The sequence below is a fragment of the Dysidea avara genome, chromosome 2 (assembly GCF_963678975.1).
Source record: "Dysidea avara chromosome 2, odDysAvar1.4, whole genome shotgun sequence".
NCBI lineage: Eukaryota > Metazoa > Porifera > Demospongiae > Dictyoceratida > Dysideidae > Dysidea > Dysidea avara.
Window position 1 is genome coordinate 22469560 of NC_089273.1, and position 17170 is coordinate 22486729.

Genomic DNA, 17170 nt, shown 5'->3' on the forward strand with positions numbered 1-17170 from the left:
ATTCACTGAAATTCAAGTGTACATTATTTTGTCTTTGTTTTGCATTGAAATTTTGTCTGCCTCACTCACTCACTGACCACAGTCGCAAGCCTAGAGGCCTAATGGATCAGTGTACCACCACCACTTTACGCACAATAATTAACTCACCAGTGGGATGTGCCTTTTGGGGTTCCGACATGTATAGGCCCTTTATGCCTTGTCTTTTCTTTTATCTCCATTCAGGCTGCTTGTCTGTCTTCTTCACCCAACGAAACCTTATCGGGGCATTAATTTTCCGTATCAACAAATTCTTTCAGCAACACATATAGACACCATAGAATTATTTCAGAGCTGGATTTCAGAAGCTCTTCAGTCCTGGCGCTGCATAGATATGTGCAAGTTCGTAATTGGGATCCCGTTCGCGATAGGTTTGTGACCACGTCCATCAATTAAAGATCTAGGTGGACTAATAGTGATAGAGTATGGAGACCACACCTCTTAACAATCTAGCTGTTTACTTAACAATAAACAATACCTCAACCCTTATTGGTCTAGTTAGTTGTGCACCTCTTGGCTGACACGAGATAATATAATATTATACTCTAATACAACAATCATGTATGATATTCAAATAGAACCATCACAAGTTACACTGTAACTAGCTGTGCTGCAACAAAAAAAAGTAAACAAACTAATATTTAAAAAAATGGTAATTTAAAATTGAAGTAGGCAATAAAAAGTAGTGAAACAAGAGATGAATGATGATATTACAATATAGCTTGGTGGGAACGTCCCTATTTTGGCACTTTTAGGTATAATTTTATTCAATGCCAAAGTAGAAATTTTCCTACTGAGCTATGCTGTAATACCATCATTGATCTCTTGTTTCACTACTTTTTATTGCGTACAGTCGAATAGGTCTGAGCCTAATATGCTCAAAATTTTACCTATTATTCTTTCCAGAATTCTCTATAATTTTCTCCTATTATTCTTTTTTTATTCTTTTATCTAGCCTATTATTCCATATTAATGCTCACTTAATTTCTGTAGCTATGGTCACTTAATTCTCAAGATGCCGATATAAGTAGTTTTGTCAGAATTAATTATTTAATTAATAGCTAGCCATAAATAAAGCATTTCACCTTACACATAATGGTTATATCCATTACAACAGACGTAAAATAGCTACCAGGAGTATAACAAAAGAGTTTTCAATTATCAGTGTATTAAAGCTGTAGCTATAACTACATGTAAGTTTAGTGGATAATGATATCAATATGTTTGTTGAAAGACTTAAAGAAGATACACTGGTATAAGATGTAGAAGTTTCAGAATTGCAGATAATCATGTAGTTAAATCCTGATGCTGTCTGCAGATTGTTAACATGAAACAATCTAACTGCTCTATTAGAGCATTTGGGCATTCTATTAGAGTATATCGATCTTTTAAGGTTTTTCAGCTCCTTTCAGCCGGCACTCGTATAATAACGCCAGCATTCTATCATTCTTAGTAGTTTAGTACTTTGTTCTAGCTAATCAAGAATAGGCATTCCCTTAATTCCACTGATTATTCCCGTGGACGTCCGATGATTCTAAAATTATGCCTGTAACCATCCTATTATTCCAGAATTATTCTCATGGAATTGGTGACCTATTATTCTCACAATTGTGCCAGCATATTAGGTACAGGCCTACAGTTGAACCTCTCTAATTCGACACCTGCGTAATCCAGAATCCTCTCTAATCCGACCAAAATGTCACTTACCAACACTTTTGTATAGCAAACAAACGTTGTAATCTGACACCTCTGCACTCCATAATCCAACACAAAATTTGATTTCCTAGACTTGGAAATACATTGTTTTCGACCTTTGTAATCCGACAGAGATTAATAGTGGCATTAAAAACAATTACAGAAAATAATTTTTAAGCAACCAAAGTATTTAATTGGTTTACAGTAATAGAAGAAAAGCTGTAATGCTTGCAAATTCTGAAATTAATTCATGTTAAAAACATTGTGTGATCCATTTTACCTGTAATTTACTGCATAATCCGACATAATTCTGGATATTGTACGATGTTGAATTACAGAGGTGACTTGATAATCCAACAATCTCCTTAATCCCATTGAGCATTGGATTAGAGAGGTTTGACTGTAGATCCCTACCTCATTGTTAAATTAACAATTTTTAAAATACTAGTAAGTATAATAAATTTGCATACTGTAGATGATGATGACACTACTGAAGATTACAATGCATGCTATAATTATTACTGTACAGTGCAGCTGCTATAAACTCATAGAATAATTATTATAGTGAATGCATCTAATCATTTTGTGAGCAACTACACTTTAGACTGTATTCTTTACCACTTTTTAAAAAATATACTCAAATTGCATATGTACAAACATGTTATTAAGCATATTTTTAATTTTTCATGTCCTGTATAAAGCACCACAAAATTTATTTGCAAAAGCTTTTAATTGTGCATAAACAGTAACAGACAGTAGAATGTATAGTGCTTTTTACAATCATATGATTTTACTTGAACACATAAATATTATTTAAACACATTAAATATATATTATTCGTTTGCAACATTCTTTCATTAGATGTTCAACAAAGTCTGCACATTCCCATCAGTGCAATGTCCACTACTAGTACGCAGCTGTCATCAAGTGGTCTACCACATTATCAAACCTCAGTTAGTAAGTGATTCAAATGCCACTCATGCTCCATTTACACATACTGATTTAGGTTTGAAAAATCCATATTTTCAATATATCTTTTCTAATATGGAGTCACGTGTTTCTTCAAAAGGTACAGATTACTGTAAGGAGTGGTATGCGAAGATGTGTAATGGTTGTATGACATTCATGAATATGCATAATATAAAAATCCAAGTCCAAATTCTAAGACCTGAGGATGTGTGTACCCTGGGAAAAAGTTTAACACAGGGAAATGTTGTGGGAGAGTGGTTTGTTCATGGCTTTGGTGTCCAGCCAGTTCAAAAATATGTAGTAATAGGTGCTCACGTCAGGGCAACTAAATGTGGCAAGGGCCACATGGACAAGCGGTTGCTCACTGGTGAAGGAACATGTTTGTTGGACCACCACTTAAGCACAACTTGAGCACCACTGATTTGACTAGATTATTGTTAACAAACTAATGTAACTGGTTCTGCAAGAATCTCACATGTTAATGCAAGCCTGATTTTACAGTTGAATGCAACAAGATGAAATAATTATGAATCAAAACTCTGTAAATTCTATCTAATCCAAAACAGCCAAGCTGTAAAATATAAGAGTGCAGTCTCCAAAAAGGATATGGTAAAAAAACATGTGAAATCCAAGATGGCAGCCAAGAAATGGCTGTGATGGTAGGTTAATGGTAAAATTTTAAAGCAACGGCTCCTGTGAATTTGGTGCCAAGATTAAGCGGCACCAAATTCACCTGAATTGTCATTATTAAAATTTTATCATTAACCTACCATCACAGCCATTTCTTGGCCGCCACCTTCGATTTCACATCTTTTTTTTCACCATAGCCTTTTTGGGGGCCACACTTTTTTTTTTATAGCTTTGCTGTTTTAGATTAGATATCACTTCTTTTTACGTTTGTATGAGCTTTTTTTAACCTATCTACATGAGCAAAGTCTTTCACCCAAATGTGAGTGTAACATTTCATTAAATCTTTACCATACTGTAGTGCAGTACAAAATGGCAACATTATAAACCTGATCCGACCACTGTATGTTGAAATATTTAAAGAATAAGAAATATGAATGAGGTTCTGAAAACTATTGCTGTATCTCATGCTAGTAAAGCCACGATTGATCATCATATATTAGCATATAAAACAACCAGGGTGAGTGCTTACTAGTTCTTTAACGTAATTGGTAAGCATTCCCCGAGTGGTATACTGTATATCAATTACGTATACTATGACTGCTCAGCATTGCTGATACACCCACCCTCAGGCCTGCTACTTTTTAGTTTTGAATGTAATTCCTTGAACAGTTGTCTAAAGATATCTTCCAAAGAACTGTAGCAGAGATGTTGTATACGTACATGGCCATGATTGGTGATACATCTATACCCAACAATCCCAAAAGAACCTGCTACAACAGGTTTCCACTTCATATGGGCAAATGATGTAATGGTATTGTCTCAGGACACATATATACAGTGTACTTCCCCTTCTCCAAACTCCTGTGGATGTAATGTTATTTGTAAAATAGTAAAGATGTGTTGTTATAGTCAAATTATGGCAATTTGCGTATTTCTAATTTTATGTAATTCCTCATTTAAAGTTTTATGTAATAAAATGGAAATCAAAGTTAGCTATTTTGCATCTGATATTTTAAAAAATAATTTTTTTCTTCTGTTTTTAATTACAGTTTTGCAAGTACTGAAGAGAAACTATACAAGACTGTGTCAGTGTCTACCACAAAACTATGAGAAAACTGTTGATAAATTAAAGCAAATAATGCCTAACACACCTGATAATTTTATTGATCAGATGAGAGCATATCCAGAAACTGAAATAATCAATGAAGTGATAATGAGCCATGTTATATTTGCAATAAGATCAGATTATGGTGTATTGGAATTCTGTAATGCAGTGGATAAGCTTTATGATGATGTTGCTTCAAAGAAGTTTGTTGCTAGTTTAAGAAATGGTATGTGCATACATAGTTGTTGTTGTCATTGATGGTAATAATAATAGCAGTGGTCCCTCCCTTATCTGGTCATCAGTTCTCCCAACGTTTTGTTATCCGAGCAGTAGAAATTACTGTTCTATTGGAGTATTTGTCTATGAATGGAACTCTATGTAAATGAATGGGCTTCATTCATCTTATTATCCAAATGCACCTAGAGCCCAATCAGTCAAATAATACAGAGGGACCACTGTAATGCAAATAGCTATTAGTTTGGTGTAGTTACGTACAGTAGAGCTAAAAAAATGTCACAGTTAATTACATCACTGTACTCAGACTTGTAAATGCAGTTAGGCTCATGAACTTGTAATTAGAAATTGAACTGATACACAAAGAAATAGCTTCTTATAATATTGTTACTCTGGACTGTTTTATTAGAGTAGTTATGTAGTAGAATGTATGTGTGTGTACGTTGCACATGCATCAGGGTCCTAAACAATAAGAATCATCAAGTCACTGCATTGCCATTGTTGCTCCCATTGATTCCATCTGGAATCTATACTGTAACAGACTTGGAGGTTTGTCCAGTGAGAAGTTGTACTCTACTTGGTGTGAACTGTTATCTTGTCACCTGATCTACAGTATATCATTGTGGTAGTTGAGTTAACCTAGATCGCTAAACTTGAATTTGTGGCAATGGGTTGATGGTACCTGTTAAAATGATTCTACCAGTGTAGGAACAATTTTTGAGAGGTGGGAGCCATCATCAATCAACTGATTGATTTGTAGTAGCATCCATGCAGACACACTAGCAGTGTACCATGATAGGGTTCCTGCAGCTCAGTTCATACATGCATTTGTCTAAAGGTGTTGTTATTTATCTAATCCAAAACAGCCAAGCTGTAAAAAAAAGTGTGCGGCCCTCAAAAAGGCTATGGTGAAAAAAGATGTGAAATCTAAGGTGGCGGCCAAGAAATGGCTGTGATGGTAGGTTAATGGTAAAAATTTTAATAACAACAATTCAGGTGAATTTTAGTGCCGCTTGGTCAATTGGCACAAAATTCACCTGAATTGTTGTTATTAAAATTTTTACCATTGACCTACCATCACTGCCATTTCTTGGCCGCCACCTTAGATTTCACATCTTTTTTCACCATAGCCTTTTTGAGGGCCGCACACTTTTTTTACAGCTTGGCTGTTTTGGATTAGATTTCACTTATTTTTGTATTTGCATACCCCAAAGTCGGCCTATGGCCGGCTTTGGGACTTTTTAACCTATATTTTTTTCTTTGCCACAGGAAGAAGAAAAGATGAAGCAGATGTACTTTAGATATTTCTAATTTTATCAGTAAATGTACAAATTATATATATAATACATATATTTATCACATAACTCTCCATGGTGGTTTCTTTGTAACTGAACACTCTACAAGGTGACTTCTTCTAGCTGCTCTCTCTACAGGGTGAATTGTTTGTAGCTGAACAATCTACAAGGTAACTTCTTCTACCTGATCTCTCTACAGGGTGATTTGTTTGTAGCTGAACTATCTACAAGGTAACTTCTTCTAGCTGATCTTTCTACAGGGTGATTTGTTTGTAGCTGAATTCTGTACAGGTGATTTGTTTGCAGCTGAGCTATTTACAGAATGGTTTCTTTGAAGCTGAACTCTCTACAAGGTAACTTCTTCTAGCTGAACTCTCTACAGGGTGATTTGTTTGTAGCTGAACTATCTACAAGGTAACATCTTCTAGCTGATCTCTCTACAGGGTGATTTGTTTGTAGCTGAACTATCTACAAGGTAACATCTTCTAGCTGATCTCTCTACAGGGTGATTTGTTTGTAGCTGAACTATCTACAAGATAACTTCTTCTAGCTGATCTCTCTACAGGGTGATTTGTTTGCAGTTAAATTCTGTACAGGTGATTTGTTTGCAGCTGAGCTCTTTACAGAATGGTTTCTTTGTAGCTGAACTCTCTACAAGGTAACTTCTTCTAACTGATCTTTCTACAGGACAATTTGTTTGTGGCTGAATTTTCTTCAGGGTTATTTCTTTGCAGCTGAACTCTCTACATGGTGGTTTCTTTGTAACTGAACTCTCTACAAGGTAATTTCTTCTAGCTGATCTCTCTACAGGAAGATTTGTTTGTAGCTGAACTCTCTACAGGTGATTTGTTTGCAGCTGAACTCTCTACATGATAGTTTCTTTGTAGCTGAACTCTCCACAAGGTAACTTCTTCTAGCTGATCTTTCTACAGGGTGATTTGTTTGTAGCTGAACTCTCTACAAGGTAACTTCTTCTAGCTTGTCTTTCTACAGGGTGATTTGTTTGTAGTTGAATTCTGTACAGGTGATTTGTTTGCAACTGAGTTCTTTTGCAGAATGTTTTCTTTGTATCTGAACTCTCTACAAGGTAACTTCTTCTAGCTGATGTCTCTACAGAGTCACTAGTTTATAGCTGAACTCTCTACATGGTGGTTTCTTTGTAACTGAACTCTCTACAAGGTGACTTCTTCTAGCTGATCTTTCTACAGGGTGATTTGTTTGTAGCTCAACTCTCTACAAGGTAACTTCTTCTAGCTGATCTCTCTACAGGGTGATTTGTTTGTAGCTGAGTTCTTTTGCAGAATGTTTTCTTTGTATCTGAACTCTCTACAAGGAAACTTCTTCTAGTTGATCTCTCTACAGGGAGATTTGTTTGTAGCTGAACTCTCTACAGGTAATTTGTTTGCAGCTGAACTCTCTACATGATGGTTTCTTTGTAGCTGAACTCTCTACAAGGTAACTTCTTCTAGCTGATCTCTCTACAGGGTGATTTGTTTGTAGCTGATCTCTCTACAGGGTTATTTGTTGGTAGCTGAATTCTGTATATAGGTAATTTATTTGCAGCTGAGCTTTTTACAGAATGGTTTCTTTGTAGCTGAGCTGTCTTCAAGGTGACTTCTTCTAGCTGATCTTTCTACAGGATGATTTGTTTGTAGCTGAACTATCTACAAGATAACTTCTTCTAGCTGATCTCTCTACAGGGTGATTTGCTTGTAGCTGAATTCTGTATAGGTGATTTGTTTGCAGCTGAACTCTCTACACGGTAACTTCTTCTAGCTGATGTCTCTACAGGGTCACTAGTTTGTAGCTGAATTCTCTACATGGTGGTTTCTTTGTAACTGAACTCTCTACAAAGTAACTTCTTCTAGCTTATCTCTCTACAGGGTATTTTGTTTGTACGTAGCTGAATTCTTTACAGGTTATTTGTTTGCAGCTGAGCTCTTTACAGAATGTCTTCTTTGTAGCTGAACTCTCTACAAAGTAACTTCTTCTAGCTGATCTCTCTACATGACGGTTTCTTTTTAGCTGAATTCTCTACAAGGTAACTTCTTCTAGCTGATCTCTCTATAGGTGATTTGTTTTTAGCTGATCTCTCTACATGATGGTTTCTTTGTAGCTGAACTCTCTGCAAGGTAACTTCTTCTATTGATCTCTCTACAGGGAGATTTGTTTGTAGCTGAACTCTCTACCTGGTGGTTTCTTTGTAGCTGAACTCTACAAGGTGATTTCTTCTAGCTGAACTATCTCTTTCCATAGTTGCATGAACTCCCTACTTCTAGCTGATCTCTCTACAGGGTGAATTGTTTGTAGCTGATCTCTCTACAGGGTGACTTGTTTGTAGCTGATCTGCATACAGATTACTTGTTTCTAGCTGATCTCTTGAATTCTCTTCAGGGTGACTGCTCTATTAAGATGACTGCTCTATTAGAGTATCTCGATCTCGCACTTGCTACACCAAGTTGGATTTCGTGTTATAACTCCGTGGCTTTAAGTCTGATTCTTCTACACCATTGAAGAGCCTTTCTAAGATGATTACTCCATCTGTACAGCAATTTTCAAAGCATTAGCCCAAGCGGTTTATCTGGTAGGCGTGGCAAACAGTCGTTTTTTTATCAAGACACACGGTAGTGTGTCGTGCGGCCCAAGAAGCCGGCGCGTAACACCCGTGAGTATATTGACAGGAAGTAAGAAAACGAAATTTTCGCACCTCCGTAGCTAATCTCGTTTGCGTAATTGTTACATGCTGTTGGCTTTTTCGTTGTATCTTCCTGGTTTTTAGCTCAATTCCTTTCAAACCACAAAAGGTTTGAGGTTGAATAGTTAACCTATTCACCCAACGATTTTCAGCTTCTTCCCATACGCGGTTTACCCTGTAAGCGTGACAACATATTGGTATTATTTTTAGTGAATAATCACTCATAACTCTTTGCCTGTTTATCGTATTTCAGCCAATGTTGGTGCCGAGATGCGCCTTTATACCCCCCTTCTGTGTGCCACATTTCAAGGCAATCGGATATGGTGTTCACGTTTTATAGCAGTTTTTGTAAGTGTGCAAAAAGAGGAAGAAAAATAAGAAGGAAAAAAAACTAAGAAACTAAGCCAATTTTTGAAGTCGCATATCTCGGGAACGCCTGAGCAATTTCGCTCAAATTTGACATGTGGAGTGCTGAGGTTAGACGGAGTGTCCACAGCAAAAATTGTCTTGTTTCATCAAGGCAGCACAGAGCTACGAAGGTGCGAAATTGCGTTTTCTTTCTTCCTATCAATATACTCACGGGGGTTGCGCACCTGCTTCTTGGGCCGCACGACACACTACCGTGTGTCTTGATTAGTACTATCTGATAATTCTATAGACTGCCTACTCTCCACATCTTTAGATTACAACAAGTTTGATACTGAAATTTGATTGGCTGAACACTTGGTCTCTAAATCCCATAGTTCCATGCTCATGTCTAATAGAGACCACGCCCTGCATGAGGTGACATGAAACATGGAACTACGCTCCTGTAACATAGGCAACGCATGGGCATTTAAGTGGCTAATAACAGCCACACTAAATTAAGAGGGAGGTGTAATGGGCTTTTTTGTACTAATCAGTACTATTTTACAAGCAGCTGTCAAGGCACAACGATGGGGTGTAGTACAATCAGTTATACTTTGAAACATAACATGGCATGCACGCACCACAACATTGGCAAAACTTGGGCATTTAAATGGATAGCATCAGCCATGCTGGCTTGTTTCTACTAATTAATCAGATATTTTGCGTTTACAAGCAGTTGTCAACTCTGTGAATGCTATCCCACTAGGGGCCTGTGAGAAGGCTAAAGGGTGTGAATACAGGAAGTCATAAACATCTAACTAAATAATTCAAAAATGCAGAAAAAATCCCAGACCCAGTAGTGACTTGATCCCCAGCAACATGTAGTCTAGGCATGTGCCAGAGGAGCCACAACAACTGGAATCTGAGATTTTCTCTGTGTTCAACCTGTACCTAAACATCGACTTCTCACCTGCAATGGTTTTGTCTGTGAATGCTATCTCACTAGGGACCAATGAGAAGGCTAAAGCCTGTGAATACAGGGAGTCAGAAACATGTAAATAAAATGTTGAAGAATGCAGAACTCAAGGTACAATAATGAGTTGTAGTCTAAATAAGTTAGACGTCAAGAACCGATAGGTTTTACGGGATATAGAAAACCCTCAGGCCCTTAGTGGCTACATCCCAGGGCCTTAGAGTTTTCTAAATCCCGTAGTACCCTGGTTATTGACATCTAACCATTATAATGCATGTGCTCAGCTCAGCATGTAAATACCGTGCAAAATCATGTTCATGTCAAGGTTTTCTCTGTACATCTGTTTTGACACTGCAAGGATTATACATTAACAGCTGCTGTCAGCAAAGTGGGACATAGTAGTACAGTGTGATATTTCATGTATTCCCCAGAAATGTAGATCATGTGATTACCACACTACTTTCACCATTATTGACTTTTACTTTCAGAATCACTGCATGTCCATTATGTCTACTTTACTAATAATAATCATGACCAAAGCATTAACACAATCTTTCAAACTGATAATAATTATTAGCAGGGGCAGAGGAAGCAGTTGATATGAGGGGGGCTGGGCTGACCCAAACTTATGGAAATGATCTACATTGTCTCTGGTTTGGGAAGGTGAGACCAAAAAAAAAAATAAAGGTCACAGCCAGCTGACAATAGCTGCCCACCTCACCAGCTAGCTGATAAACATAAACTCATAGAATCCTTACATAGCTTGCTACACACTGCCCTAAGACTTTGACTGCTTTATTAGAGTGACTGCTCTATTAGAGTATCTCAATCTTTATCGCGGTTTTCAGCCCCACTCCAAGAAGGATAATTTCGGCGTGATATCATTCTGAGGGGGGATAAGCCCCCCCCCCTTCCACCGCCTATGATTATTAGTATTCAGCAGGGTTTGGAACACTCACATCTTACTGCCTTTTTTTCATATTTTTGGCACCTTACTAGCTAAACTCTTTGCCACCATGTAATATCACAGGTCTGGCACTTTTCACTGGAACCTCACCACCACTCCAGTTAGATATTTTAGCAAAAGATATCATGTGTAAAGTTTAATTAACTCCCGGCTGCCAGCACAGGTTGCTGGCAGACCATCAATGCAACTTTTTCTTCATCTATACCCACCTACACATGTATAATTATAATTGTATGTTGCATTGTAAAGCATTAATAATAATAAAAATAATAATAATAAGAAACAAAAATTAGCTGTGTTTTGGGTTGAACTGTATATGTTTTCGAGATAGCTGTATGTGTCTCATATGGATGTCGACTTGTCTGTACTGCATCAAGTGACCCTGGAACATTTACATGAAGAAGAGCTTATCTGAGATGAAGAAGGTAATGAACTAGAATCAATAGTGATACATTAGAACTGAAGAGTATCAAGAACATAGGAGAGATAGAGAGAGAATGCATTGTATATAAAGGAACTTGAAGTGAAAGAGAAGGAGCTGGCTATGTAAGTGAAACTGAAGGAATTAGAAGCTATATAAAGCTACCCAATCCTCTGAACCACTGAGTAGTGAGGCAGTAGGGTTTGATGTTAGGAAACACTTTCAATTTGTTCCCCTTTCTAAAAGCCAACCATAATTATTATGAAGAATTTGCCATAGACACAGAGAGACTGTTCAACAGGTGGTGTGCTGCTGACAAAGACTTAAAGAAGCTCAGAGAATTAATGCTTTCAGAACTGCTTGCCAAATGAAATTTGGAAATGACAATGCCACATCAAGCAGCAGTGAGATATGATGATTATTCCGTTACTCATACATCATCCTTTGGAAGAACTACACAGTACAAAGACAAATACAGGTGATAGTACATCCTGTAGAGGTCCCTTCATCAGCACCACAAGCCTCTCACTGAAGTCCAAACCTGAGATCTGCAGTGAATCAAAGAAATGAATTGAATGTTACAGAGAACTTGGTACTGTCCGCACAGATGCTAGTGAGGACCACCTAATGTTCTCTCCTCCCACAAATGGACTGTAGTTTATCATATTATCATAAAGTTTTGGGTCTCTTCTATTGACCAGGATTGCACGGCAATGTATTAAGAAACATGCCATGTATGTCAACCTGCAGGGAAACTACTTAGCACTCACCTGTGTCTCACCTTATTCCAATCTCAGCTGTGGAGGAGCCATTTAGTTGCATTATTGTGGATTACCACTACCCAAGACACCAGCTGGCAATAAATACTGTTAGTACATCCTTACCACAAAGTGTGCCTCTACTCACTTTCCAGAAGCCATCCCCCTCCATACTTTAAAGGCAGATAAGGCTGTGGTAAAATTCTTAACATTTGTAGGGCTACCAAAAGTGGTACAGTCAGACTAAAGATGTAACTTTATGTCTGGTTCAGCTAAGTATTTGCCTAGTAAATTCAAAAGCATATCACCCACAAAGTCAAGGGGCACTTTCACCAAACTTTGTTAACTATGATGAGGACCTATTATATGGCACTAAAACAGTATGAGTGGGTTGAGATAATTACCTGCTATTGTCTGCAGCTAGAGAATCAACTCAGGAGTACTTAGGATTCTCTAAATTTGGATTATAGTGTTGGTCATCTTCCCAGAGGCCCACTGAAGCTGCTCAAAGAGTCTTGGCTGAATAATAATAATAGTAATTCCACACCAACTATGATCACACATATCTCCAATGTTCATGAGAGACTGAAAGTGGCTAATGAATTAGCACAGAAGAACTCAACAGGGTCAAAACCAGGAGACCAGGTGCTGGTACTCTCACCTATGCATGGCCAGCCATTACAGGCACATAGTTGTGGTCCATATAATCAAGAGTTCATAATAAATACACTGAGGAGGGTATTCTGTCATATACCCCTGTAGAAAGGTGTATTGTGAAGTTATGACATAGCACTACTGAGTTTGCCTTGTATAATTAATGATGTCATTAGTTTAATATGATATCGCTAACAAACAAATTAACTCCAGCTCTGAGCATCTCTCGCCAAACTATAATCGTTCCTCCATGAGTTCAGACCGCTTCATAGGCATTTCTTGCTGGGCCATTTGCTAATATGGCTATCCTGAGCATCGCGAGTGTGAAGTAGTGTTAACTATTCTTGCACTTTTATGGCTGCACATTAGTGTTGTAATAGTAATGTGTTCTAAATTTTGTTATTGTTGTTGTTATTGTAGAGCTTCACAAAATACTTTTAGTTTTAATTATTAATTGTTAACAGTGAAGCCAGCGGGTACAATTTAGTTATTGTCAATATTTGTTATTGTTAATATTTATTACTGTTATTGTTACATTCAAAGGTAAATTACATATTCTATACGTATACATGTATTAAATGTACTGATCATTAGCCTTAATCAGGACTTCTCTCTCTAAATTAGTGTTGGTTAAACGATTGCGTCTACCAATACAGCAGTACCCTGCTATAGAAAAGGTGCGTTCTATTGGAGCACTAGATGCAGGTACTACCATTAAGTCTACTGCTAAGCGAAAAAGATTTGGTAATGTAGTTTCCAACTCTAACCAAAATGTAAGAGCATCTTTTTTACTGGGCGTTGGTATGTTGAACCGCAATTCATAAAATCTCTCAATTTCACTTTCAACAGTAGTTGCAGCTATACCTTTGTCAACCTGGTGTGCTTCTCGTAATCTTTGGCTTATGATACTGGATAAGTGACGAAATTTCTTTAGAGGAGGTTGTTCATCACTATTTGCTACCACAGACACAGTTTCTGTGCTTCCTGACTCAAGGGTGGTGTCAGTAAATTCTGATATTTCAGTTTTCAATGCAACTATAAGATGTGCCTTTACCACTGTGGTCTGTGATCATTCAAAATTAGCGTGTATTTTGGATCCAGAAATGTTGCAACTAAGTAATACACATCAAATCCAGCTGCAGAGGGATTCACATATTTATCAAAACGGCTTTTCAGCTCATTGTTCAACCTTTTTGATATGGTAGCCATTCCAGGCTTTGTAGACATCTCTTCTAAGTGATACTGTAATTCTACTACAATAGGTACAACTGATGATATAGTGGTATATTCTTCCCTACTACACAGAGTTGTGTATTCTGCAAAGGGTTGCAGCAATTCTTGAATATTTTCTAGAACTCTCCACGATTCGCTGTTCTGCAAACCATCCCAGCTGTGCTCATCAAGAACTTGTATAACAGAAGCCTTGACTGTTAAAAATCGATTAATCAGTAGATATGTAGAGCTCCACCTAGTTGGGCAATCTCCTAGTAGTTTTAAGCCAGCATTTGCAATTAGTTTTCCAGTTGCTTTTGTTGATTTGTTAAATTTGCTTACTATATTCTTGGCTTTTTTAATGGTGTGTCTAAATACACTACACTCATCAAATTTACTGACAACCAGTTGTAATGAATGGGCAAAGCAACTAAGCCTCCTATATCCAACAAATGCTATTTCATGTTCAAATTCATTTTCATCGAACTCTCTTTCTTGTTCATACATGTCTTGTTGATGTGATTCTTCGATGGTTTTTTCCTGATCAGGTAAAGAATCATCTAAGCTGCCAGTGTCCAATACATCTACGTTATCTGTATCACACAATTCAAAATCTTCCTCATCATCACCTTCATTTTGCATATTTTCTTTTTGTTGTAGCTGTAGAATTTTGAAAGCCTTCACCATGTTGCTCCCATTATCAGTTATTATGCTTCCAATCTTGTGATCAGGAATGTTCCAATCTTTGAAGATTTGCAATCTTTAATACTTCCTCTCCTGTATGAGGGCTTGGCATGCGTTTCACTGCTAAAGTGACATTGTGATGCTTGTGACTGGCAAAGAAATGAGCAGTGACACCAATAAAAGAAGCAGTCATTCCCTTCTTGCTCCATATGTCAGTACAAAAATTTACTTTTCTAGCTTGCAGCATGTGGGACAAAATATTGCCTTTTAAATCTATAAACACTTCGTCTATCTTCTTTGACATCATATACCTAGATGGAATAGAGTACCTACTGTCTAAATCTGTAATTAGTGAAGAGAAAGTTGGATCCTCAACCAAGCTAATAAGGGCACTAAAAATATAGATAACTTTTTTGTGATAGCCTTGCATTTAGGATCTTCATTTTTATACAGCTTGGGCCTCTTAAGAAAAGTAGTGATTTGTGGTTGATTACTTTCCATTGAAAAATTACAGGCAGCATTAGCTCTAGTACATGACTTCTTTTCATTTTCTTTCTCTTTGTTTTGCTTTTCCTTCTTAATTACTTCATCATAGGCTTCTCTATGTGATGACTTCAAATGCAACTTTAGGTTTGTGCTAAATTTTAGTCCTGAGAAGGTTTTCCCACACTTAGTCTTAGTTACTACGTTTGTTATAACCTCACATTTGCTCTTTTTAGCACTTTCATCATAGCTGAAATAATCCCACACTGGACTTGTTTTAGGTCTTCCAGTTACTGCTAGATCACTCATTGCTATCATTCAAAGTCAACTAGTTTTAGAGCTTAATTTACAAGTGAAATAGGTGGTTGGTAGCAAGTTATTTATGCCTTGGCTGACCCATCCCATAGTACATCTGCTTGTTGTGTTGTTTACACCTTCACAGAATGCATGGTAGCTAACTCCACCTGGTTAGTTAATTGCATGCTTTTCATAGATATATCCTATAATCATAAATACTACCAGGGGAAGTGAGCTAATTGTCAAAGCAAATCCTTAATGTTACAAAAACTCTGTGACCATTATTGTTATTGTTATTAATTGTTGCTGTCTATAAAAAATCTTTTAGTTATAGTTTTGTTATTGTTAACAATAAATTTTATCCCTTACAAAAACTGGTTTTTGATATTGTTATTGTCATCACATACTACAACACCTTGTTGTTACATCATAACTTCACTATACGCGCTTAAGCCATACCATGGTGGAGAAGGAAATAAAACTCCAGTGATGGATGCTATTAACTGTGTTGCTAAGAGGATGTTGTCACACAGGAGTGGGAATGGATAGGGAGAAGTCAAAGACTGAAGAACCTCTAATGTGTTGTTAAACTAAATTTTTTTTGCATAAATACCTTTGATGTCTGGAGGCTTAATGAAGTTACTAAAAGTGATAGAAACCTGTGGCAGGGTCGCTAACAAGTTAAAAATGTAACCCTGTGGTATAATCATGGCTGTTTACTGCATTCATCAATCAAAAATCGGCAAAGTTGTAAACAACATAGCCTAGTTGTTAGCTTACGTTCTGGAAAAGAAACTCAGTATTATCACATGATTACTATTAGTGCTGATGAGCAAATATGCCATGGTATGGTGCTGACTATCAGCCACAGTTCACCACTTTCTTTCACTCTTTCTTTTCCTTCTTCACTTGTCAGATTATTGTTGGCTTACTTTCTAGACAAGACAAGAATCATTGACCCCGATGCACTGTAAGTGTTACTGATGCACCTTGTCTGAAACTAACATGGCCAGTTTGCTACTTTCTTTCACTCATTCCTTTTTGTCCTTTACTTGGCATAGAAATAGCCTTACTGTTTGCTTACTTTCTAGACAAGCTAGACATCATTGGTGCTGATACACTAATGTCACAGTGTAACTCTGACAATATCAACTGCTGGAAGGCACAGCCAGGAGAATCTCGATACTAGCAACCACTTCTTCTGTTCCTGCTTCACTCAGAGAAATTTCTAAACTACTTAGAATAAGCCACTATTGGCTTCTACACCATTTAGAACTCTTCAGATGATCAGGGCTGACTACCCACTTCGTATTAGGGTCTCTAGGTCCCTAAATAATACATTAACCTTGTTGGCTTCCTCAAACTACAACTTTGAGCAGAAACTGAGCCACTTACATAGCTGTATAGGACAATGATATGCTGAATAAGTTGTTGTGAGAGCTTAATGTTTTGTTTCCTGATGTACCAGGAAATTCCTCTACTGCAGTCCACAGAGTTGTAGCAGCACCAGCAGAAGCCAGTGATTGACCCAGCTGAACCATCAACCAGGACTTTGAGGTTGACCCATCAACCCTGACACCTGACAGAGCAACTAGCTCAGTATACTCAGCAACTACCTCATATCGGACTAATCTCATAACTACATGAACTCATGCACACAGAGCACCTTAGGTCATTTTCATGTTTGCGTATAAATATGTTGTACAGTTGTACT

General features: G+C 37.3%; 1 protein-coding gene across 4 annotated transcripts in view; it reads left to right on the forward strand.

Moving 5' to 3' along the window:
• LOC136246883 (uncharacterized) overlaps positions 1-17170 on the forward strand; it is a 147570-nt gene that overhangs the window by 87830 nt on the left and 42570 nt on the right. For all 4 annotated transcript variants that reach the window (XM_066038483.1, XM_066038485.1, XM_066038484.1 and 1 more), the window contains 3 exons: positions 2593-2688; positions 2738-2800; positions 4380-4661. In XM_066038483.1, coding sequence (XP_065894555.1) covers positions 2593-2688; positions 2738-2800; positions 4380-4661 — 441 coding nt within the window. The remainder of the gene's footprint in view (positions 1-2592; positions 2689-2737; positions 2801-4379; positions 4662-17170) is intronic.